Source organism: Diadema antillarum, unplaced genomic scaffold (genome assembly GCF_040938485.1).
Source record: "Diadema antillarum isolate AM-2024a unplaced genomic scaffold, OU_Dant_1.0 seq00001617_RagTag, whole genome shotgun sequence".
Classification (NCBI taxonomy): domain Eukaryota; kingdom Metazoa; phylum Echinodermata; class Echinoidea; order Diadematoida; family Diadematidae; genus Diadema; species Diadema antillarum.
This window is the reverse complement of record NW_027272329.1, coordinates 40,090-64,357: the sequence shown is the minus strand read 5'-3', so window position 1 is coordinate 64,357 and position 24,268 is coordinate 40,090. Positions and strand designations below refer to the sequence as shown.

The 24,268-nt window shown below is 39.0% G+C and overlaps 1 protein-coding gene across 1 annotated transcript in view; it reads left to right on the top strand.

Annotated features, from left to right (window-relative positions):
• The first annotated feature begins 14,322 nt into the window (after nt 1-14,322).
• Nucleotides 14,323-24,268, top strand: part of LOC139711148 (ski oncogene-like) — a 44,180-nt gene continuing 34,234 nt past the window's right edge. The window contains exon 1 of the mRNA XM_071623066.1: nt 14,323-15,842. Coding sequence (XP_071479167.1) covers nt 14,823-15,842 — 1,020 coding nt within the window. The 5' untranslated portion in view covers nt 14,323-14,822. The remainder of the gene's footprint in view (nt 15,843-24,268) is intronic.

Sequence of the window (24,268 nt, the reverse complement as noted above, 5' to 3'; positions counted from 1 at the left end):
GTTAAAAAACAAAAACAAAATAAAAACAAAAATACCCTCTCCCATGACTATTTCATTTCCAAATTTCAAACTTTTGATTTGTTATTATCACTATTTTGCATTTTCTCCAATGGAACAATAACAAGATTACCAATGAATGTGGGTATATATTAGTTGACTGCAAGATGAACATTAGTGGAAATTAACAAATCCAAAGCATGTAGGCCTATAAACGGTTTTCAAGCAAGCTCAATATTGCGTTATGTGTTCAGAGAAAACAAAAATTGAGAGTTCCACTACAAATTAGTCTTTGTACATTATGGACAACTCAAGCAATCGATGCAAAAACTTCAATTTTCTTGACTAATATAATCCAAAGCATGGCAAACATGGCAGGACAGAAAGGGCAAAAACCCCACCAAAAATGTTATTATTTTTTCTCATCAAAATCAACTTGACAATCAAATTGGGTGACTTTACAATGCAAAGATGATCATACCAAATATTTTCGTCACGTAATGTGTAGATTTAAAGCAGATACCATTACGCATGCGTATACGGCGGGTTTGGAACTCTCTTTGTCTTGAGTGTCCGGCAAATTCTCCTGTACGAATCCTTTGTATTGACCTAATTCATTGGTATGACCTTTCTTTGAACTTGTGTGCGTGTGTGTGCGTGTGTGTGTGTGTGTGTGTGTGTGTGTGTGCAGAAGGTCGTACCGTTTGCATCGGCGAATTTAGGAAGCGCGTGCCCATAAGGGCAGTGGTCGCGGTCGGTGTCGAGACAATAATTGAACTCCTCCGTGATGCAGGTATAATCGGCGTCATACCAGGGATGTCGTCACTGTTTAGACATGACGTTATATTGATAGGCCTATAATTTACTCGCTGTCATTAATATGTCCTATATTACGTGGAAAAGTCGAATGCAGGAACGAATTGATAGAACAAACCGGTCAAGTTTGATGAGCCATTCACAATTCTAATGTTGAATTTTTGATATTTTGGTTAAATCCATGTGTCGTTATATAGCTGTATATATAAGAAGACTACAAAAATATACATAATGGCAAAATAAAAAGAAAATTCAAAAAGAAATGATTTCCGCATATTGTTATTTTTTAACATAATGAAAGAGCGCATGATCTAGGCCTATAGCATACTATAGGGCCTACCTCCCTTCGGAAGACAGGATGAATATCATTTTGCCCTTAACATAATGTCAACAACTGCAACCTGATGAGGAAATGTGTATTTTCACACATTAAATGAAAATAATGAAGTTGATGATAAAACCATATACACCATCACCACCATTGCACTACCACCACCACATCATGATTGACATTAAGATATCAGCAACAGTCAAATCAATTTGGATAATAACTGCGATTACCCTTATATCATCATTATAATTGCTATTACTATCACTTAAGATTGTCATTCATTTAATCATTTCATATTACTATTATCATTGTTAGTACCATCATCATTATCATTATTATTATCATTATCATTACAATATCATGACAACAGTCACCATTTTTTCCAAGTGAAATAAAATCGTATATTTTAGTATTCACCGTCATGACTCTTTAAAATTTTCCGTTTCATATACGCGCATGTTTATATGCAATTTAAGGTGGGTTTTGTGTGTGTGTGTGTGTGTGTGTGTGTGTGTGTGTGTGTGTGTGTGTGTGCAATATTTTGTTTGAATGTACATTGTACATCGATAACGATGAGCCTAAACTCAAAAAGAAATTTTTGATTTCTCAGCACGCCGATTGCGTCGATGGCTTGGGCTTAATATGTCTGTCTCGAGCCGTTATACTGACATCATCGCTCTCTTCAGGGAAAAGAAGGAAATGCTTGACTCTCTAAAGGAGGCCGACACCGCCTTGAATTTTATGATAAACCATCACTTTATTCGTCCGCTCTGCAACCTATTCTGCTGAGTCACAGGAAATTGAACCCCGTGTCCTGGAGCAAAGACTAACGGGGCTGCCTTTTCTGTCCACGTGACGTCTGCGCCCCCACGAGATCCAGAATGGCCTGGCCGAGCTGCAGGCCCGGTGTTCTTCAACTTGCAGAACCTCTATCAGTCTAAGTTTGATTTGATTTGATTAGATCTGATTTATTGTTTCTGTACGGCAAATTTTTGATGTTATATCATACAGTATGACTGTGCGCGTGTAATGTTGTGCGTGCGTCTGTAAATGATGTACACGTTCCCATCTGCCTATGATTTGAGACCCGAATACAACCATCGTTTTTATTCACACACACATACACACACACACACACACACACACACACACACACACACACACACACACACACACACACACACACACACACACACACACACACATACACACACACACACACATACACACAAATGTCATAAATTTAGTTTCAAAGTTGAAATAAAGTTTTATTACATTGTTTTTATATTATTAGTATTCAAATGTTATAATCATATCTGTTGGACATGAAATAATAGAAATGAAATGAAATGAAATGGAATGAATTTGTTTGTTTTGTGTTTTTTTTTTTAATTTCTCTCGATTGTGATATAGCTTCTTATCTTTGATAACAATAGCGCAATGCATTTCCGGTGTATTTGGTAAAGTATTAGCCAGAGCCATCCCGTCACGAAAGTTAGAAGTGAGTGCCAAAAGTGAACTTTAGTTATTTTACTTTCATATAAAACGATTATCCATAAAACCTTTCAAAAAGTTCAAGGTAATCCCCGCACAACCGTATCACATTTCGGTGTTGGCATCAACAGTTTAATGATCTTCCGCTTTCATTTCCTTTTTAACGGGTATCATTTCGCTTTTACGTGTCTGCACAAACTTGAATAATGGAAAGCCGTGTCATAAGCATCTCGAACAAGAATTATGTTGACGCTCTTTAGTTTAATGCAACGAACTGGCAAAAGAGGCATAATGATGCTACTCTTGAATGAGTTTTGGTTTAGATGGGGCTTCAGGTTTCCAACTTTTTTGTGTGAGTTATAATAACAAACTTCTTATGAAATATGAAGGAGCATACAATTTTTAGAGGAATTCAAAGTTTATTTGATGAAAATTTGTTTTGAAATGGTTGAGATTACCTAAAAATAAAAGGTCCTAATCAAAGGTGAGACCCACCTTTTGATAGGACCACTTTGTTTCACTTTGTTTTTGAATATCTGAGCCATTTCAAAACCAATTTCCATCGAATAAACTTTGAATTCCTCTCAGAATATTGTACATGCTCTGCAATATTTCATAAGTGGTTTCCAATTAATTAATTAATTAAAAGGCTTTAATCTAAATCCCCTATTTTAACCCAAACTATACTATCCCTTTAAGACAGAGGAGAGAGAGAAAAGAGATGGGGATGCTTGGAAGCAGGGGCATGAGAGGCTGAGATCGAGTGTGGAGCTGGAATGACGGATTCGTGAGGGAAGCAAAACCTGATTATGACGCAGCCGCCGCAAATATTTACAAGGCAGTATGTAAGTTCAGGTTAATATGAATGAAGTCAAATATCACGGTACAGCAGTAGCTGACCTCGCTCAGACCAAAGCGAAACAAACAAAGAAAGAAGAATAAATACGTGTTCAAGGAATCATGGTGGGGTAGGACCCTATGCCTATCATAACGAGTCCGAAATGCGCGTGACTTTTTTTTTTAATAACATGAAATCATAGCACCAGCTGACAAAATATTGGTCGGTTCATGATACCTCCTGCTCAAAAGTCGATTTTATGCATCAGTGTGACAGCTTATCATTCAACTTCATGACTGATTTCGAAGGGGAAAAAAATAATCATTTACTCTAAAACAAGCTTGATATTCCATTATGAAATCGTGCTTGAGTAAAGGCAAGAGCGAGAAGTTTTAGCCACGTCGTCATAGATCATTATGAAGACCTTGCTTCCAAAAGGCACTAAATCCATAATTTTTTAATGGATTTAGCGCCTTCTGGAAGCAAGGTCTTCATAAAATAGGCCCTATATATATAAATATAAATAAATAAAAAATACATATATATAATTATACATACATATCTTTTCACAATGTTTCCAAGCAGAATCATATTGAAGTCCATACCCTAACAGGATTGTTTAACTTCAGGATACATTTTCATTCTAATGTTGAAGGCTGTGTAATTGGGAAATAAGCATTTAAAAAAAAAGACATTTCTCCTTTGTGCTCCTTTGTGGAGACTTAATGAGCTCCTTTGTGGAGACAATATGAGCTCCCTCGTGGAGACTTAGTATATTTAATATTCTTGTTTATATCTCTCTAAGATTTATAATGTTTGTCTTACTGTCTGGGAAAAAATATTTGTATAGGGCCCCATTTTTCTCTCTCTCTTCTTTCTTTCTTTAAAACAACAATAACAACATTTCTCTCAATAGATGCATTATTATGAAATAAGCCGCAAGTAATATTATTTTGGTTGTCTTGACAATCATTTACCCTTTGTCTGATTTCCTCCTTGTTATATAATGGCGTCCAAGAACGTTAATGTACATGTAATGAACACAATGTATTTATTCATTTATTTATTTCTATTCATTTTGTTTTATATATTTATGTATTATCCTGCAGGTTTGGCCTCTTCAGTTGTATACAAAACTTCTTTCCAAAGGAGCCCTGCAGTTTTACGTGGATTTCTATTATACACCATAAAACAAAAACGAAAACAAAACATGAATATCGACTCGCCACTCAGATGCTTATACACATTAGGCTTGTATGATAAAAGAAGAAAGAAAAGTATATATATATATATATATATATATATATATATATATATATAATTATATGATATAATCAAAATGATAATGCTCTGTTTATTTTCCAAGAAAAAAAAATATTTCTATCTCTTGACTTACTGTATTCTATCAGTAGTTCATTATTTTGTCGATATCTTTGTTTCAGAGGGTCTGTGTTATATCAAATACATGTTTCCTCGCTGTGTTTTGCCCGCTGTGTGAGTGACATAATATCATCCTTATTCTTATTATCATGCAGTCGTTGTTATTATCATTTATATATTTATTAATGCCATAATATTACCATTACCACTATATATATAAGTTAGTGTTATCACTATCGTAATAGTAGGCGTAGTCTATAGTAACAGTACTGCTGTATATACCTATAGTATAATGTTTATATTACCATCATCATCATCTTCATCATCATCATCATTGTCTTCATCATTGTCATTTTTATCTTTACCATTTTCATCACCATTTCCTTTATAATTGGTAGCCTCCTCAGTGATTTCAGCACTTAACATTTCTGGCAAAAAAAAAATAATAATAATAATTTTGTACCTTCACTCCGCTGTTACACATCACGTGGTTAGTAATGGTTGTCACATGAAAGGTCATGTGCCTTCGTAATTGCAATCATTATTTGTCAACCGAACCTGATCGAAAGAGGAAATGTTTTCATACATTTCATAATCATGTTTTTAAATGATATATCCTTTGGTAGTTTCGTCGAGCGTCAGAATTTCACATGCTTCATTATAGAGACTGCTTTCGTCAGTGAGGAACACGTGCTGGTCTATTACGTTGTTTGTGTACCCCCCCCCCCCCCTCTATCTGTCTCTTTGTCTATCTATCTATCTATCTATCTATCTATCTATCTATCTATCTATCTATCTATCTATCTATCTATCTATCTATCTATATCTATCTATCTATCTATCTACCTATTTATCTATCTATTTATCTATCTAATATATCTATCAACACACACGCACACACACCACACATAATATTTATAGAAGTCCACAAATCCAATATCACTGGTTATCGCAGAGTATGACCGTTTCCCTATAAGATTGACTCTATATCCTTATAAAATTATCAATTCAATATTCTCTTATGATATGCAAAACTTCAGGAAAAATTGGTAGCTGCATTCATGTAATCATAGTTATTATCAAAAAGTACGTTTTTCTGTATGTGTATGTATCTGTCTATTGGTATGACTATTTTATCGGCTACTTATAATCCGAGTGACCATAATGTCTTGACAATAAGATACCTGTATTATTTTTCTTCCTGTGACCAAAATTTGTAAACACCGGTGTGGAGGTGTATATTATGTACAAAATATTGGAAAATAATCATATACCTTTGGGTCAATATCTACCAGCTTTGGCACCCCCTGATAAAAAAATGCTTGCCATTGCTATGACTGCGTGAGGTGATGGCATGCATGTCATGCAAATTGCGTGTGTGTTTTTGAAAACATTGGAACACATTTCACGAAAATTTGTGGAAAAAAATAACGGATTTTTCTTATTTCCCATTCGATTTCTATGGAACTCGAACTCTTCTGTTAATTTGATATCACTCTATACTTGTACCGTAATACATGAATCATTCCAAGCCTCTGCAGTTTTTTCTGTGATTATTGTCGAGATTTTCATGATCATTATTAGCTGCAGTGGTAGTATTATAAGTATGAGTACCATTATCATCGTTATTATCAATATTATTGTTTTGGTTATCTTCATTCAATTGTTGCCATCCTCATTCTCCTCCTCTTCCTCCTCCTCCTCCTCCTCCTCCTCCTCCTCCTCCTCCTCATCATCATCATCATCATCATCATTATCATTATTTGGATTATTAGGTTCATCTTATGACTACAAGCTCTGCTCTTCAGTAGATGGACCCATCAATATATATATTTTTTTTTTTCAGAGCATAATACAATAGGTCTGGCTTAAAATATTGTGTGTACATACATTTCAATTTCTTAATCGTTACTCTATCTTCTAGGCAACAAGTATACACCAAAGATCATTTGCAATTTCCTTGTTTGTGTTCTGTTGAAGAATGAAAGAAAATGAACTGAAATGAGTTGTATCGATTCGTCTTGAGGCTGTGGCACGATTGGAATATTTTTCTTCCCTTCTCGCAGCGGAGAGAGCAACGTGCGCGTTCACAATAGAGGGCGGTGTATTGCCAGGGAGGTGAGACTGGCACCTCCCTGGTATTGCTGAGCGTGTGGATTCAAATGGACCATGGGCCCTACCATGAATGGACAGTTAGCACTCGTACCCTTTGGCCAAAGCTCACGCTGTCTTGAAAGGAACACCCATACAGAAGAAACGCAGTGTATACTGTAGCCAGAATAATGACGCGATTTAAAGGTCCTGTTTACCTTTGGGAACAGCGATTTAAAAGACGTTCAAGATATCACTTTTGATGCATATGTTGTGTAGGGCAGTAGTATATCACAAAACATCCTACCATATATATATATATATTTATATATATATATATATATATATATATATATATATACATATATTTGCAATAAAGCCTAAAATATAAGGAGATGTCACTATTTTTCTCATTAAACCATAACTGTAGACGATTTAGTCTGGAAACATCTTTATTATAACTATTGTTCCCATTTTGTACATTTAACAATACTTAACATTGATTATACTGGTTCAAATTTTTACATTGGTTGTTTCTATCCCTAACTCACAATTTATAACTATTTTGAAGCACTAATGCTGGGTTTTTGTTTCATCTGTAAATGGTAGATTATGCCTTTAAGTTATAGTGACGTGGTTGTTTGACTTTTTCAATACCGACTGTGAATAAATTCATGGAACTTCTTTTTCTTTCATTTTTTCATCCTTTCTTTCTTTTCCGTTTGCAGTTTGTCGTGTTGACACAAGTCATAGTCAACTGAAAAAGCAAGGCTTCGCACACTTAATGATAGTTTCGAAACACACGCACACAAACACCCAACGATCACAGACATGATAATTATGCGTAAATATGTATCAACTCCTCTATCCAATAGAAGTTACAAAATCAAAATGGAAGAAAAACTGACACAGTGACCCGACAATCGGTAATGATGACGCATTTTATTAGCCAAGATATTAGGAATACTGTTTTATTTGTTGCCTACTAAAATCGAAAGTTTGCTTTCTTGATTAAAGTTTCGAAACCACATGTTTGTGTGTGTGTGTGTGTGTGTGTTTTTTTTTTTTAGTTCATTTTTCTGGTGTGTTTCATGAGTCTGTCTTCAGCAGTTAGTTCTGCCAATGGAATAGAATCGCACATTTGCATGAAAAATGTCAGATACACGATAGAATATCGATTAAAATGTCGATCAGACAGTATCGCTCTGAAAGTAAATTTCCGTCAAAGGATGTGACATTTGCCCCCGGCATTGCACAACGCTGTACAGAGGAGAATTGACCCCGGAAGAAACCTCAGCAACGACAGCAACAACAACCGCCGCTCAACAGCAACAACAACAACACACAACAATGTTTTGACTGTGACACCGATGTATACAATGTCATGTAGGATGGAAGTTGGGTATCATAATTATGGGGCAAGGTACGACAATTTTCTTTTATATCTGTGTAATCTGAATAGATGTTTGTGTGTTATTTCATGGCTCCAATAAAAATCATGTAAGTCACGTGACTTTGTGTAATCATCGTCCGTGGTGTATAGTATAAGTTCCCGATGAATAGTCTCAGTTATACGAGTCATGTGTATGCCCAAAACAATATAGCGAAAGTGTGTTTCCGTCAATCTGTGATTAAGTAGCTGAATTCCTCAACCCAGAGTATAAAGGTAATAAGTTTCAGAAACAGTGTAGGCCCCTACATCCTACATATAATAGTAGTTATAGCATTATCATTGTCATTATTTAACAGAGTCACAAAGCAGAGCTTCTTTTCGGATGAAAATGAAATCTATGACATTCATCATATTACGAAACTAGAGAGGGGCCGTCAAAGGCGGCAGACCCACGCCTAAGTACAAAGTCGGGGTAAACATAATGTGCATTCGGTCATCTACCAGAATTCGGCCACTTAATTGCCAGTGTGCTTTATCACCAGCCAGTGAGTTCTACAAAAGATCGTACACTGAAGTGTACGATCTTTGGTTCTACAGTCACATCACACGCAAATCACATCATTACACATACGGTATTAACACTCATTCACGTACAGGAAAGTCCTTAAGTCTCCTCCAAAAATCCATCGAAAATCCCAAATTCCACCGTCAAAAGTGCAGAATCGGAACTTTTCCAAGCGCGCGCGAATTAAGTCCAGTTTTAAGAGTATTGTCTACACGACGGGTCGCGGAAAAAGCGCTAAAAATCGAGAAATACGCCGTTTTCTTACGGGATATTTTGATTATAGCAAGCCGAGAGTGTGATGATATCAAAGGTCGTATGAGTGTACGATCTTTGATGGTATCCACAAAAGCAAAAAAGAAAAACAAAATTTACGTACCCCCTAGGCAATTACCCCTATGATTAGTGTCTACGGGAATTATTCAATGCAAGGGTTGAATGCAAATGTCTACTGCACCAGTATTCGGCCACCAACGAGCGCCGCAACGTCCCCGGTGCAATTTTGCACCAACAGTGTAGAGCGCGATGCATTTTCAGCGGCCTTGCACACGCATTGACATTGAGCACGCATATCGTGCAGTGTGACTGCGACCGAGCAAAATGCTCCTCTAACGAAAAAAACAATCAATGTTAATTTGAAAAATCATCAAATATCAAAGGTCGTATGAGTGTACGATCTTTGATGGTATCCACAAAAGCAAAAAAGAAAAACAAAATTTACGTACCCCCTAGGCAATTACCCCTATGAAATAGTGTCTACGGGAATTATTCAATGCAAGGGTTGAATGCAAATGTCTACTGCACCAGTATTCGGCCACCAACGAGCGCCGCAACGTCCCCGGTGCAATTTTGCACCAACAGTGTAGAGCGCGATGCATTTTCAGCGGCCTTGCACACGCATTGACATTGAGCACGCATATCGTGCAGTGTGACTGCGACCGAGCAAAATGCTCCTCCAACGAAAAAAACAATCAATGTTAATTTGAAAAATCATCAAATATCAAAGGTCGTATGAGTGTACGATCTTTGATGGTATCCACAAAAGCAAAAAAGAAAAACAAAATTTACGTACCCCCTAGGCAATTACCCCTATGATTAGTGTCTACGGGAATTATTCAATGCAAGGGTTGAATGCAAATGTCTACTGCACCAGTATTCGGCTACCAACGAGCGCCGCAACGTCCCCGGTGCAATTTTGCACCAACAGTGTAGAGCGCGATGCATTTTCAGCGGCCTTGCACACGCATTGACATTGAGCACGCATATCGTGCAGTGTGACTGCGACCGAGCAAAATGCTCCTCTAACGAAAAAAACAATCAATGTTAATTTGAAAAATCATCAAAATACGGGCCAGTTTGTGATGACGGAGAACGAACTTTCATAAATCTAGAAGGACATAGTCCCTCAAATAGGCCTAAACGTAAATTTCGGAATTCTTACGAACATTTGAGCAGCGAAGTCGGATCGTTGGGGAGTTTATGTGTTCGTATGGTAGCGGAAAATCGCAAAGTGAGAAACGGGAAATTTTCGGAATGGTCACTATACCATGGGGTCAAAACTTCAAGGTCACACAGAATTTGCAAGGGTCAACCGATTATCACCAAAATCTAATCGATTCTTTCCTGTCATTATCCAAACATTCCCTGAACATTTCGTGCAAATCCGTTTACCCGTTCTCTTGTTATCTTGTACACAAACAAACAAACAAACAAACAAACAAACAAACATACAAACAAACAAACAAACAAACAAACAAACAAACAAAAAAACAAACAAAAAAACAAACAAACAAACAAACAAACAAACAAACATACGGAACCCTTTACATAACCCCCTGCCGATTTTCATCGGCGTGGGTAACAACGGACTATAGAACACGTGCGAATTGATCGGATGACGTCGCAATCAAGGTTACGCGGAAGCAATTCTGATAATGGCACGAGACCACGATGTTGGTTGATTTATCTTTGACATTCATCTAGCGTTATCTGAATAATTGATCTAATTTGAATTTGTTATCCAGGAGGTTTCGCTGCTGCATTAGAAAACGCAGCAAACAAACATTAAAACAATTCCATTAACATTTTCAACGCAGCACCATTTTGACGTCATTTCCTCCGTGTGTATCCCGCCATCTCTCTGACTCTTCTTTATGTTGTCGCCATTTTTCATTCATTAGTTAATTCAGTCCATCCATCGGACTCATAAACACAATATTATGAATATGTAAATAGACACATTGCAAAAAAAAAGAACAAGAAAGAGGCAAGGGATGTGCACAAGTAGCTAACGTAATGATACAGAAGACAAACAGTATACTGATGGTACAAACTGACTTGACGTTGGAGAATATTATTAGTACAAGGCATTGATGCGTACAACCGTATAATTATGATCCCCTTTCATATTCCACACTGGAAAATATAATGCATCTCTTATAATAAGGGCAATATGGGGATTGTGATACATGTACAACAAAATATCTAATGAGGGTGTCAGATTTGAGAACTTCAGATACACGAACACTATCATCCCAATAATCCCTTCACTATAACCCCTCCCCCGGTCTTGGTATCGGGCGCGCCTCACCTGGCCTTCGAAGAACACTGCGGTGAACTTACGTTTAATGGTTTCGGTTGAGATTGGGGATCCAGCGTTAAAGGGAACCAAAACCCAAAGAGAAATATGGATTGAGTGAAAGCAGCAACATTAGTAGAACATATGAGTGAAAATTTAAGGAAAATCGGACAAACACCAAAACTTTAAATATTCATAACTTTTGCATGATTGTCCGATTTTCCTCAAACTTTCACTGATCATTCTGTTCTACTGTAACACGTTGCTGCTTTCACTCAATCCACATTGCTCTTTGGGTTTGGGTTCCCTTTAAAGTATTTGTGAGATAACGAGAAACCTCCAGTGGAATATGAAAGTGCCTACAATTCTAATGAGGCATTTCAAGTTATTTGATTAATATCGGTTTCCAGATATAAAGTAAGACAAAGTGGGCCTAATGATAGGTGGGTCGGTCCCATGAGTTATCAGGACCTCTTTTTTTTTTTGGAAAAACTCAGCAATTTCAAAACTCATTTTCATCAAATAAACTTTGAATTCCTCTTAGATTGTATACTCTTTAAAGGACAAGTTCACCTTCATAGACATGTGGGTTGAGTGAATGCCCCAATATTAGTAGAACACATCAGTGAGAGTTTGAGCAAAATCGGACAATCCGATAAAAAGTTATGAATTTTTGAAGTTTCTGCTCATGCAGTCACGGCTGGATGAAAAGACTACTATAGGTTGTGATGTCACATGAGTACAACGATATAAAGAAAGAATAAAGAAAATTCAACATATTTCCATTTTTCTCCCATAACAAAAGAACACTCGACTTCTCTCTTTCAGAAGGCAGGGGGAATAATATTACCCTTAACATACGTCAGGAGCAAGTCGAAGAAATGTGCACTTTATTCAAAAAGTAAAGTTTTGTGAAATTCTCTTTTTATATTCCTTATGTAGTTGTACGCATGTGACATCATACACTGTAGTAGTCTTCTCTTCCAGCAGTGACTGCGCAGATACTTAAAATATTCGTAGCTTTTGAACGGATTGTCCAATTTTCCTCAAACTTTCACTGATGTGTTCTACTAATATTGCTGCATTCTCTCAATCCTTATGTATATGAAGGTGGACTTGTCCTTTAATATATCAGAAGACGTTTCTCATTATCAGTCACACAACAAGTTGGAAACCTGGGGTGTTTCATCAACGCTTGTCAGCGCCGACAACTGTCGGCGCTGACCAATGTCAGCAAAATCATTGGTTTTGATTGGCTGAGATGCTCTGGTCACTGACTGTTACTATGGTGATTCAAGTTGTCAGCGCCGACAAACGTTGATGAAACACCGCCTGAAGTCCCATCTCAATCAAAATCATCAGGCCATTCCTTCATGGTAACAGCAACGCTGATTTTGGGATGGTTTTGTGGCATGGCCGTTTCATAATGGTAGGAAATGGGTTTTAGAGTCGGACAAGATGACAATGAGCATTTTATTTGTGTTTACAACAGATGATTTTTACAATACATATGCTTGACTTCGGTTAATTCGAAGACTTTCGTGAAACAAGCGGCGTATATCTTGAACAATTTCGTTTTCTTGTCATGTACTATACACAATCATCACAGATGTTTCTAATGGGATCATGCTGGTAATTCAAATCGTGCTGCGTATTAAATTCTTTCGATGATCCAATGAGTCATCGCTGTTAAACGTGAAGCGAGCCTTTTTGATCGAGCTCACTCTTCATTCCATACTAGTATCATTGCCATGACGGACTGCTTGGAAGTGTGCTAACAAAACGCAAACATGCATGGCCACAGTCTGATCTCTTCACATTTTTTTACCTACAGTTTTCAGTCTCATTCAAGTTCTTTATTCAGTGGTTCCAAAACCCCGTCGAGTAACTGCATAACGCGCGCCGCCGCCGTCCATTCATTACGTAACCGGCGCTGCTTTTATCACTGCAATCAAGCGTAAAGCCGTAACAGTTGCTTGCCATGTCTTCGTTATCAGCGAGAAGGACGAAGGCGATCGATACCTTCAAGTTTAATGACGGTGTATTACTTTTTTTTTTCTGTTGACCCCCTCCTCCCTAGCGCCTTTTACACAGCGTGCAGCGGGTGATCCAGCGGAAAAATTAACATTGATCTTCAGAGAACGAACCAGCAGACAGCGATTATTGGAACGAGATTATCAATTACGTAACCCTATGAGAACTACCGCGGCTGTTCCTGGAACTTAAACCTCCCCTGACGAGGGTGACTTGTAGCGATTTGTTTACCATCGAGTACTTGTACTAGTATCTGAAAATTATGGTGCTACATTACACTGAAATTATGAATAAGGGAAAAAAAAACTGGATAAAGGCAGGAATACCAATGATTGTCTGGCGTGGGTCATTGTTATGCTATTGACAAACCGCAAGCTGTGAAGCGACAAGTAAGGAAAAAATAATAATCAGAAACTGGTGTGCGATGATGTTATGACGCAAAACTGGCTAGACTTTTATGTCCGCGTGTCTCTGACGTAGACAATAGAGTGGTACATAGCTAACTGTACCCGAATGAGAAAATGACAATCCTCTCTACGCTGGGTTTTGTTGGAATTCTTTGATTTAGTGCTACATCTTATTTAGACAGTGTATCAAAATACTCAGGGAAAATATTCTAAAATCCACAGACCGACAGACGGAACGGCACTCTGTAAGATTATTGTGTAGAGAAGCCAGACTTGCCAGAGGGAGGACGGCGAATAAAAGGAATAGCGAGGGTTGATAAGCGCCTGAGCTGGCGAGACGGTTGTGTGCGATTTGTATACATACGTCTAGCCGAGTCTACTATGTCGTGTGTGTGAGTGTGTGTACGTGTATTATACGCGCGGGTGTGTATGTCCGTTATGTGCATACACGAAGCTGCATGTCTGCGATAGCCTGGGTGTGTTCGAGCCGAACCCAATGCAAGAGGCATGCATGATGTGTGTTATGCAGTGTGTAGCTGAGCGGCAGCGATACCCGCCCAGTGAGCGAGCTCGCTGAATGAATGCGCCGCCCGGCCGTCAGACACGGAGAAACATACTAGTGACGCACGAGGCCACGGACACAACAACTAGCAGCCGCCGTGTGTATGGTGTGTGTGGTATGTTGGTACGGAGTACAGTGTGTGCATGTACACAATCGAACCCGCGACGACTGCAGACAGACTCGACTGCACGTTGTACTGCTGTAGCAGTGTAGGCAAGGCAAGAAGAAACTTCACTTTTTACATCGCCACCATTAGTTTATGGTCCAGGATTTCACGCTGAGAGTAGGCAGAACACTCGGAAGCATAGCGGCAATTTCTTGCCTTTTTTGTCCCAGAGGATGGAGGATCCTCAAGTGCAAGTTTACAATCCAAGTCTCGAGAAGGTACTAAAGAGTTATCAGACTGTTGCGATGTCAAGTTTGGGTGGACCGAGCAGTTATCGACCGAGTTGGCCGGAGTCCGCCGTCACGATGGCTGGCAAACAGCTCGTTGATCCGATCTTGAAGGAGGCTGTGGCTCGTGTTAGCGCAGCCAAGTCATCATCAGTCGCCTCTGTTGTAGAACAGGCTCAATCACATCACCATCGCAGCATGGCGAGCAGTGTCAAACTGATGGAATACGACCCGTTGCTGCACCCACCACCGTTTCCAATCCAGCAGATGCCAGTTTTCACCCCGATCGACCAGACGAAAAGCGAGAAAGGCATCACTATTCTGGAGGATGAAGATATCTCGTGTTTCACAGTCGGCGGAGAGAAGCGTCTCTGCCTCCCACAAATTCTCAACAGCGTTCTCCGAGACTTTAGCCTTCAACAGATCAATTCCGTCTGCGACGAATTACACATCTATTGCTCGAGATGCAGTCCCGAGCAGCTGGAAATCCTAAAGGTGACGGGTATCTTACCGTTCAGTGCTCCTTCATGTGGACTGATTACAAAGACGGACGCAGAGCGGCTTTGCAATGCTCTCCTCCACGGGATCCGGGAAGAGGTATCCCCGAAATCTCTCGGGGCATCAACGGCAGAGGAGAAACCAAAGCACCCGACCCAGAACAGTATCCGGGTGTATCATGAGTGCTTTGGTAAATGTAAAGGCCTCCTGACGCCAGAACTGTACGAAACTGCCACCAGCCCGTGTATTGAATGCTTGGAGTGTGGAGCCATGCTCACACCTCACAAATTCATTGTGCATGGACACAGGCGGAGGGAAACGCGCACTTGCCACTGGGGTTTCGACTCCGACAACTGGAGGAATTACCTTCTGCTGACCAGGGACCAGAACCCCGAGGAAAAATACACTGAGATTTTAGAGGGTGTGAAGGCCAAGTTTGACCCTACTTGCAAATACAAGAGGAAACAGGTAAACCAGTGCTCCAAAGCACATCTTTGACATTTTTGCATGTGCCGATGAAGAGTATGACTCATCAGTGTTCAAATGTCACAGGTATCAAGTCAAAAATAATTCTGTTTATTTCGTATCGGGGTTTGCGATAGAAATATATCATACTCATGGTAACAAATGGTAAATCAGTGCATTCCATATTCTCAGTTCTCATGATTGAAATTCTGCTTTTCCTTACCCCGTCAAGAGAATTAATAGAGGGAGGAAAAAAAAAGTGACCTTGCATAACTTGTCTGTTCGAACACACTGTAAGATCTAAATCTTCTATTTATGTTGCTGGAATCAAGACAAAATAGCCGTCTGTCATAGCCAGTCTGGCACAAGCTTGGCAAGCACCTCAAAACCACTGAAGTGATTCTGCGCTTCAAAGCACTGGAACTGAAATCTAACCTACATACATTGTACATAGATTCTTTCTTACCCCAATGGGGAACTTGTTTTGATGCAAGGCTACCGTTTTTGCGCTGGTGAAAAGCCAGCAGTGAGCCCCTGTGTCAAGCTTGAGCAGATAGTGTACTTTCCTATTGTATACCTAAATAGTATCACCTTCAGTTTTGTAAAAGTTTGGTACAGAGCCAATTACTTTGTCTCTGGACAAATTTTCCAGAAATTCCACAACATAGTGCTGGGGAAAAACTATGCCATACTGGTAAAGCAGGTCACTTTTGTATTTGGATGCTGATTATGCTATGGTACAACTCTCAGAATCACATTATGGCATTTTAGACTCTCCATACCTTTGCTTACAATTTGTATTTATATGGCAAAGTTAGACACCCAGTACCATGATTATGATGCAACAAGGTCACAGGTCACCAATGGTAATGATGCATTTAATGCATGTACCAAGTCATGAAGTGGCATAATGTTTCATCCTATGTGCTCCAATAAGAACTCTGTGTCATGGGTTCCTCAAGAGTCGAATGGCTTATCAGAGTACAGCTTAGATGAAATGGATCAAGCATTTATCAAAACACAAAAATGGTATCTTCAAAAGTCAGTACAACTAGTTTACATGGTCAAGGTATAAACTTGAAGTGAATACCGGTATCTAGACACAAGAATAATGTTGATTCTGTGTGTGCACCACATGTGTTCAGATTGAATATACATGTAGGCTGTTTTAATCAAGTGTGAACATCCTCCATCCATTGACATTTTCAGTCTACTTTCTGAAGAACACCTAGCTTTCCTGTGAATGAAAACCATGCCTTTTCTTGAGCTGTTTTGAAATAATATCCATCATTAAGTGTTAGTACATCTACTGCAAAACCTTGCCCAGTCAATGTGACTCCGAAAATTTGAGATAGTCTTGTTTGCCATCATATGCATTGGTACATGTATGAGTAAGACGTAGAACTGAGAAAGGTTATTAATTTTTATAACTATCATGCTTGTGTTTCATGCAGCAAACAAAATACAGAGCAAAATGGCTTTTTCTTGAGGATGGAGAGAAAATACCAGATCATTGACAAGGGAGTACAGTATGTGTCACGTGGAAGGAAGTCTTAGGGGGAGGGGCAGGGAGGGGGAGGGGTGATGGCAGAGAGCTGGCTTGGGGAAGAGTCTCCTTTGGCTGTCAATGATGAGGCAGAGCCAGGAGCTTTTTTATTATGCTTCCTAGAGGAGAAGGAAGTGATATCACTGGGGCTGTGATTGGGTGCGTAGTGCTTCTGTTGAGAGATGGGGTCAGCATTCTTGCTCCTAATTTCAAGTCTTGTGTCACCAGCGTATTCTGTGTCTGTCTGTGTATGTGTGCGTGTGTGTGTGTGCATGTGCCGGTGATCTTGTCAATCTTGCCATTGCATTCATCAACCATTTTGTTATCCCCGCAACCGCCTACCTTGATAGCAGAATCCTGTATTACAGCCATTTCCAAAGTTGATAAAAACAAAGTGCACTCCTAGGGCTGCTTGCTTTGTTGTGCTTATGGACCCAACTAGCACATTGTCTGATGATCCAATATGGAGCAGGGATATTGTTTACATACCAGTACAGTGTATTCAAAAGATGTCTTGAGCATAAAAAAAAAAGGACTTTGTACTGTTACTCTGTGTGATTGTGACATATCCCCGTGTTTACCTCAAATTTGGTTCAAACTTGTCCTACATATTGTCCCTTGTGTACCTTGGTGTACATGGTCATACACTTTATAAAGTGTCATGCACAATGTGCATTAGTCGACTCCGTGTTTGTAATTGATAAGGCTTGAGCGGCAGTGTACACTACTTGAACGGCACCGAAGCTTCACCGTGTGGTATTGCCGTTCAGTGTGTTGATAGAACGACATATCGATATCATGATAACATTCTTGGTGCAGACCGCAAAGGAGGCAAAGTGTGTGTGTGTTGGGGGGGGGGGGGGTGGCGGAAGGGAGGGAGGGTAGGGATGTTTGGGCTTTGAGTACACACAAGACCAGAAGTAGTCACAGACATGTGCATTGGGAGAGATGGGTTCAAAGGCCGCAGAAGAATTTTGAATACAATGCACTCGCTGCCTGAGCTGCACCAGTGAAGTCCTCTGACAATGTGTACTTTGACCCAACACATTTTATTTCTTTCCAGTAGAGGAAAAGAAGGCCACTATCTCTACACCAGTTCACCGTACGGTAGTATTATAATCGCCAAATTTCACGCATTGTCATCACCATTAGTAGCTTGTTGTCATTAATGTCAACAAGCAGCACCTCTTGCATAAAACATGTTTTGACTAGGTTTTATAAAGCGCTTTAAATCTGAATAGTGACACTTCAGTTGTTTCAGTTACATTTTCTTGTTTGTCTTTGGTTCTCACTTTATGTTTGAATTAAGAGAGTGTAGAGCCACAAGAATTTTCTGCCGTGTACAAATTGTAATTGGATACTTGGATTGTATGGATTCTTGGCTGTCTTCGTGCTTGAATGATTTGTATCGATAGGGAAACTATAAAACTTGAGTGTACCTACATGTACCACACTTGAGCTACTGTATTCAATGAGGTGTGATTTTACTTGCTTTAAATTCTACTCCTGTTAGATATGTTGTTGCCATGAAAGATGTCAAATATGATAACAGAGGCACTTTTGTGACATTTTTCTGTTTAAAATTCAATTTTTTTGTGCAGTTAAAGAGCCCAGTGCATCTAAACCTGTTGTAACTTTAATGTTAACTATGCAATCAATAGTATACAGCAATGCTATTCCACATCAAAGCCAAGAAGTCACTGATGGTGTGAATACCATTTACTGCAGAGTTACCATTAACCTGAAAGTTGCCATAGTTTTATGCAACAGGGCCACTCAAAAGAATAGATTAATTGACCTTCATATTACTTTCGAACTGTGTGTAGCATGCTCGATGTGTAATGACTTTTAAGGTTTATTTGTAAAGGGGGGGGGGGGGGGGAGGGAGGAATATACATTCAGGTGAAGGGTCAGCTAAACCTACAGGTAGTCCTGTTTCCCTTCTTTGAAAGGTAGTAGAACACTATAATTAGCCCCCCAAAAAGGAGATTTTAAACACAAATCTACCTACAATGCGTGTAGTCCATGTATAGCTTGAATCCATGTCTATACACCCTGTACATTACAAGTTTGCAGACTTTATATGAATTATGATCATGAAAAGCATTGTGTATGGATACATGTAGGTGACTTTCTGCATTAGGCAGTTGGAAAACCCTTCCAAAGACATTAAGGAAAAAAAATGAAGAATTCTTTAATTTCTGAATTATAAAACAAAACACATTTTGATTGCTTTTTGTACTTTCAGCAAATGCTACACTGTATGCTATGTTAACAAATTGCCTACAGTGTAGTTTACATAAATTTGTACACCTGTGATGTGATTAGCTGATTTTTATTGCCTGGAAATTTTGCCTCTAAGACGGTCATGAGATTAGTAAGAGTAGCAGATATTTAGGCTATGCCGTTGTTGATGTTTGTGATAGTTTTCAAATCAGTTCCAAGACTGATTTGAAAATGGCCTGGATATCTTCTTCCATGTGGAGCTAAGAAATTGCTTGCCTATAATGTATGTTTGTGACCTACAGGGAAACAGTGAGAACCCAGTTGATCTGTATGTCTTTGGCAGTCACAAAGTGGTGTAATGAACATAAATTATTAATACTGTACTGTGTCACTGAGCCGCTATGTACATGTACATGTACTGTACAATGTATGTAGCGACACTCCGTGCGCACTTGACTGGGCTACACGCCTCTGTGGCTGAATGCGTACCCAGTATAATGCTTGCAAGCTACTGTTTCTCTCTAGCTCTGTGGAAATGCATTCGCAGACTCAGAGTCATTATGAGCACATGCACATATGGCGCAATAAGACATAGCAGGGCTTTACCAGATTGCACCCAATAGACAACTGCTGTTCATTCGCTCCGGGTTGGTGAATTGGAGGGGGGGGGGATGGAGGCTAAGAGAGAGAGAGAAAAAAATGAGAAGGCTTGGTGAAAAAACATGAAGAAGGCGCTGGCTGTTCACAATAAGTCGCGTGATAGTCTTTGATTTGTGAGCCCGGAACGGGAAGATGATATCAGAGCCGACTTCCTGTCTGCCGGCTGAGAGCAGTTTCCCCCTCAGCGTGGCAGGCAGGCAGCTAAAGCAGCCTCCCAGTTCATTCCCGGCGATGCTTCTTGCATACGGGGACAGCTAGTCTACAGACCTGCAGTCTCCAATTTCATAATATCTCTGTAGATTTACGAGTATAAAAACCTTGTGATGCGAAAGATCTGCAGTGTCATGTTTGATTGCCTTTGTGAAGCATTTGATCTTCATCTTCTCCTGCTTTTTTTATAACAAACTCCTGGTACAATGGCTGAACGTAGAATACTTGCTTGAGACATTGACCTCAGATTTGACTCGGATGCTCTCTGTTCGCTGTACGAGTCTGGCGTGACCACAATACTGAAAGATGTTATAAGCAGGCTGGATATGACAGACTAGGCATATTGCTCAGAATGTCTGGTTAAACAGTAGACTCCGCTCTGTGTGGCTGCCCTTCCTTCCTAGTCTACAAGGCGTTACTATTTATCAGATTGTCTGCCTCTTATTAGCTTTACTCTCATTTTCCTCCTATCTTTATCACATTTCCTTCTCTATCTCTCTCTCTACCATTTTTTCTCTCTTATGAACGCTTTCCTTTGAAAGTCTGTCAAATGTCAAATGTTATGCGTGTTTAGAAAACGTGATGTCTAGTGCTGACAATGGAAGGAATTCAGTTCATTAACGAGGATCTTGTCAGTAAAAGAGCGTTGCGCTTTTTTCTTTGCGCAAGTTTTTGAAGTGATGTATCCAGTAAAAGACAGTCACTTTAAACTGCTCACTTATAAACCAGTCATGTCAGTCTCAGAAGTGTGCTGTTATATTATTTATTTCATTTCAGACTGCACTATTCATGTCTTTTCATCATTTTAAGTTCTTGGGGGAGTCAAATTTTAGGGTAGTTGTCATCAACTGTGATGAATTTATAAATGTGTACCCACAAAAATCCTGCTGAGTAGACTGTACATTGTACAGCCTTCACCTATTCACATTGAAGATCACACAGATATTACACTTTGCCTATAGCAAAGTATCTCAGCTACTATCAGTATACAGGAAAGTTGTGGAGAGGGTATGGGCCTATAAATGCTACAATGTTGTGTATGAGGGTTGGATGTATACCTGCTTCAATACATTATTTAAGGATGAAGCCCCCCCCCCCCCCCCCCCACCTCTTTGCAGGGTGATCTGCAAGAATTTGGGAGCACATTGGAATCAGCCAGCACACCACATGAATCACATCCTGCTCCGGCCCTGGAGCAAATGTGGCTGGATGCAGCCCAAACGACTGCCATGTCTCCAGGCACCGCTGTCCCAAGAAAAATATAACATTTGAAAAGGAGAGAAACAATGATAGGTAGATCATAGAAATGGGAATGGTGACATAAGGGCACAGTGTATGCATAGCATGTACATGCACTTTATACATACGTAGTAGTACAAATGTACATACTTAGGCCCTATGCTATACATAAATATGTAGTACTACAGGCTTAGATACTAACATTGACAGAAATATAGAGATTCGAAAAAGGATTCAAATGAAACGAAATGGAAATGAGAGTGAAAGAGATAGAGAGAGATAGTGAATAAAAGATATGAGGAATGTTTGAGAAAAAGAAAGCTATTTTATGATAAGTAAGGAAGTTAGTAGTAAAAGAGTGCATAGAGACACTACTAATGACAGTGATGTGCACTAGAAAACCACCACATTATTATTATTATTGTTGTTGTTATTATTATTATTATTATTATTATTATTATTATTATTATTATTATTATTATTATTAAATATCAATTACACACTATAAAAGACAAATTTAGAGCCAGCATTGCCTTCAATTAATGCAGATATTTACTTCTAGTACAGTTTTATGAAACCAAGGATTAGCAGACGACTGATCTGATGTGACGATCCTCACGCAATACAAGGCTTTGGGTAGGAGTGTGCGTCGGAAGCAAAACGTGAGAGTGCTTGTCAGGCATCACAAACACTGAAAGTGAAAGGTTTTTTTTTTCAATAGATCAGAGCAGACATTCAGAAAAAAAGAAAGAAAAAAGAAAAGGGAAGTTAGAGTGAGAGAGAGAGAGAGATAGAGAGAATGAAACAGAATAAAGCCCCCGCAAAAAGCAACACTGGGCAACAGAGAACGATCGAACCAGATCTAGGACAGCTCGACAGAAAAGTCACACCAGTACCTCCGAGAATGGCTGTCTCCCAAAATTAATGAATTCTGCTTTGATTCGACCCTTGGGTCAATCTGCAACAAATTGTCCTGTCTGGAGTTTTAGAAAAGTGCCGACTCACTCATGATGGCCGTGCCCATGAAACATGAAATAATATCTCGCAATCTCGCACTATGCCAACTGCAAAAAATGGTGGAAGTGTTAGTAGTAGTAGTAGTAGTAGTAGTAGTAGTACAAAGTAGTAGTAGTAGTAGTAGTAGTAGTAGTAGTACAAATGTAGTAGTAGTAGAACTAGTACTAATATTATTACAGTGATGGTAATGAATTTAAATATAGTGACACCAATGATGATGATGGGGATGGGGGGAGCAGTTGCAGTACTTTAGTTATTAGAGAGTTTGGGCAAGTACTAATTTACCAAGTTACTTAGCAGACAAATTATCTTTTCCCTACTGATTAGATTCTCTGATTTCAACATTTTTAAAGTTTCACACCGAGCTCCAGAAAGCAAATTTGCTTTTTTAACCGTACTAAAACGAGAGAAAAAGCAAAAACAAACGATGACAGAAAAAAAAAGGATGAGAAACTTGGAGCCTTGATTCCTAAAATAAAGAATGACATTCATCAATTTTTTTTTTCTGTAGAGCATGTTGATTTACGTACACATTTCTTCTAATTTACATACAATGGGTACAACTGTCATAGTAATCAAACAAATGGAATGTGTACTGGTAGTCTAAAAAACATATTTGTTTGTTTTGTTGTGTTGTGTTGTTGAAGTAATAACATAAATTATAAATCTGAACAAATTTTACTATTGAGGTTAAAATATCGTATAATAACTTGACTTTGGTGTTTCAACTACTGTAAGTTGTGATTATCAACTAATAAGAGGAATGTCAGGGAAAGTAGAATGAGAGATAGGGTCAGAGTTTGTGATATCACATCATTTCTTCTTTTGAAAAGAAGGGTTCATACAAGGTGTACATTATGACTGTGGTACATGTAGGTACAGCTTGCAGACATTCCAGTCATATCCCCCCCCCAAAAAAAAAAAAAAAAAAACCCAGAAAGACACATTAAACGTCCTATGGACGGATATCACTGAATAAGTTTTTGTTGAGGCTGACTCCTAAAGTCGTCTACTTGCCCATGCCGCTTTTAGCCGATGCATTCTGATTTGATTTTCTTATCTGCCCAGCTCTCGAGCACCCAGCCAAAATGGAAATGCAATTTGCAAATGACACTCAATCTGTCTTCGGCTGCAATGAATTTAATTACCGCGGCTAATTTTTGTCCCGAAATGCAGTACAAATTGCTCTCCTCTGGACACGGCATCATTCAAGCCAATTTTGAGTGTCGTCGCGTGACAAGATTAGGACCACTTTCCCTTTTAACTCATCTCTGCGGTTAAGATCTATGCCCGACACGTACTTTGTAGCATGCATGGGTAGGAAGAAAAGATACAATGTAGATGTCATCTCTTTTTCTTTTTCTTTTTTTTCGTAGGTGCATTTTTACCAAATTCGTGATGCATGGACAGTGTCATTTATGACATGTGGAATAGATTCTCCAGGAAATATTTTGAGGAATTTGATACTGCAAACAGCACTTCAAAGTTTTCTTGCTTGAATATTAAGCTTTATTTGTTTCTGTATAAATTT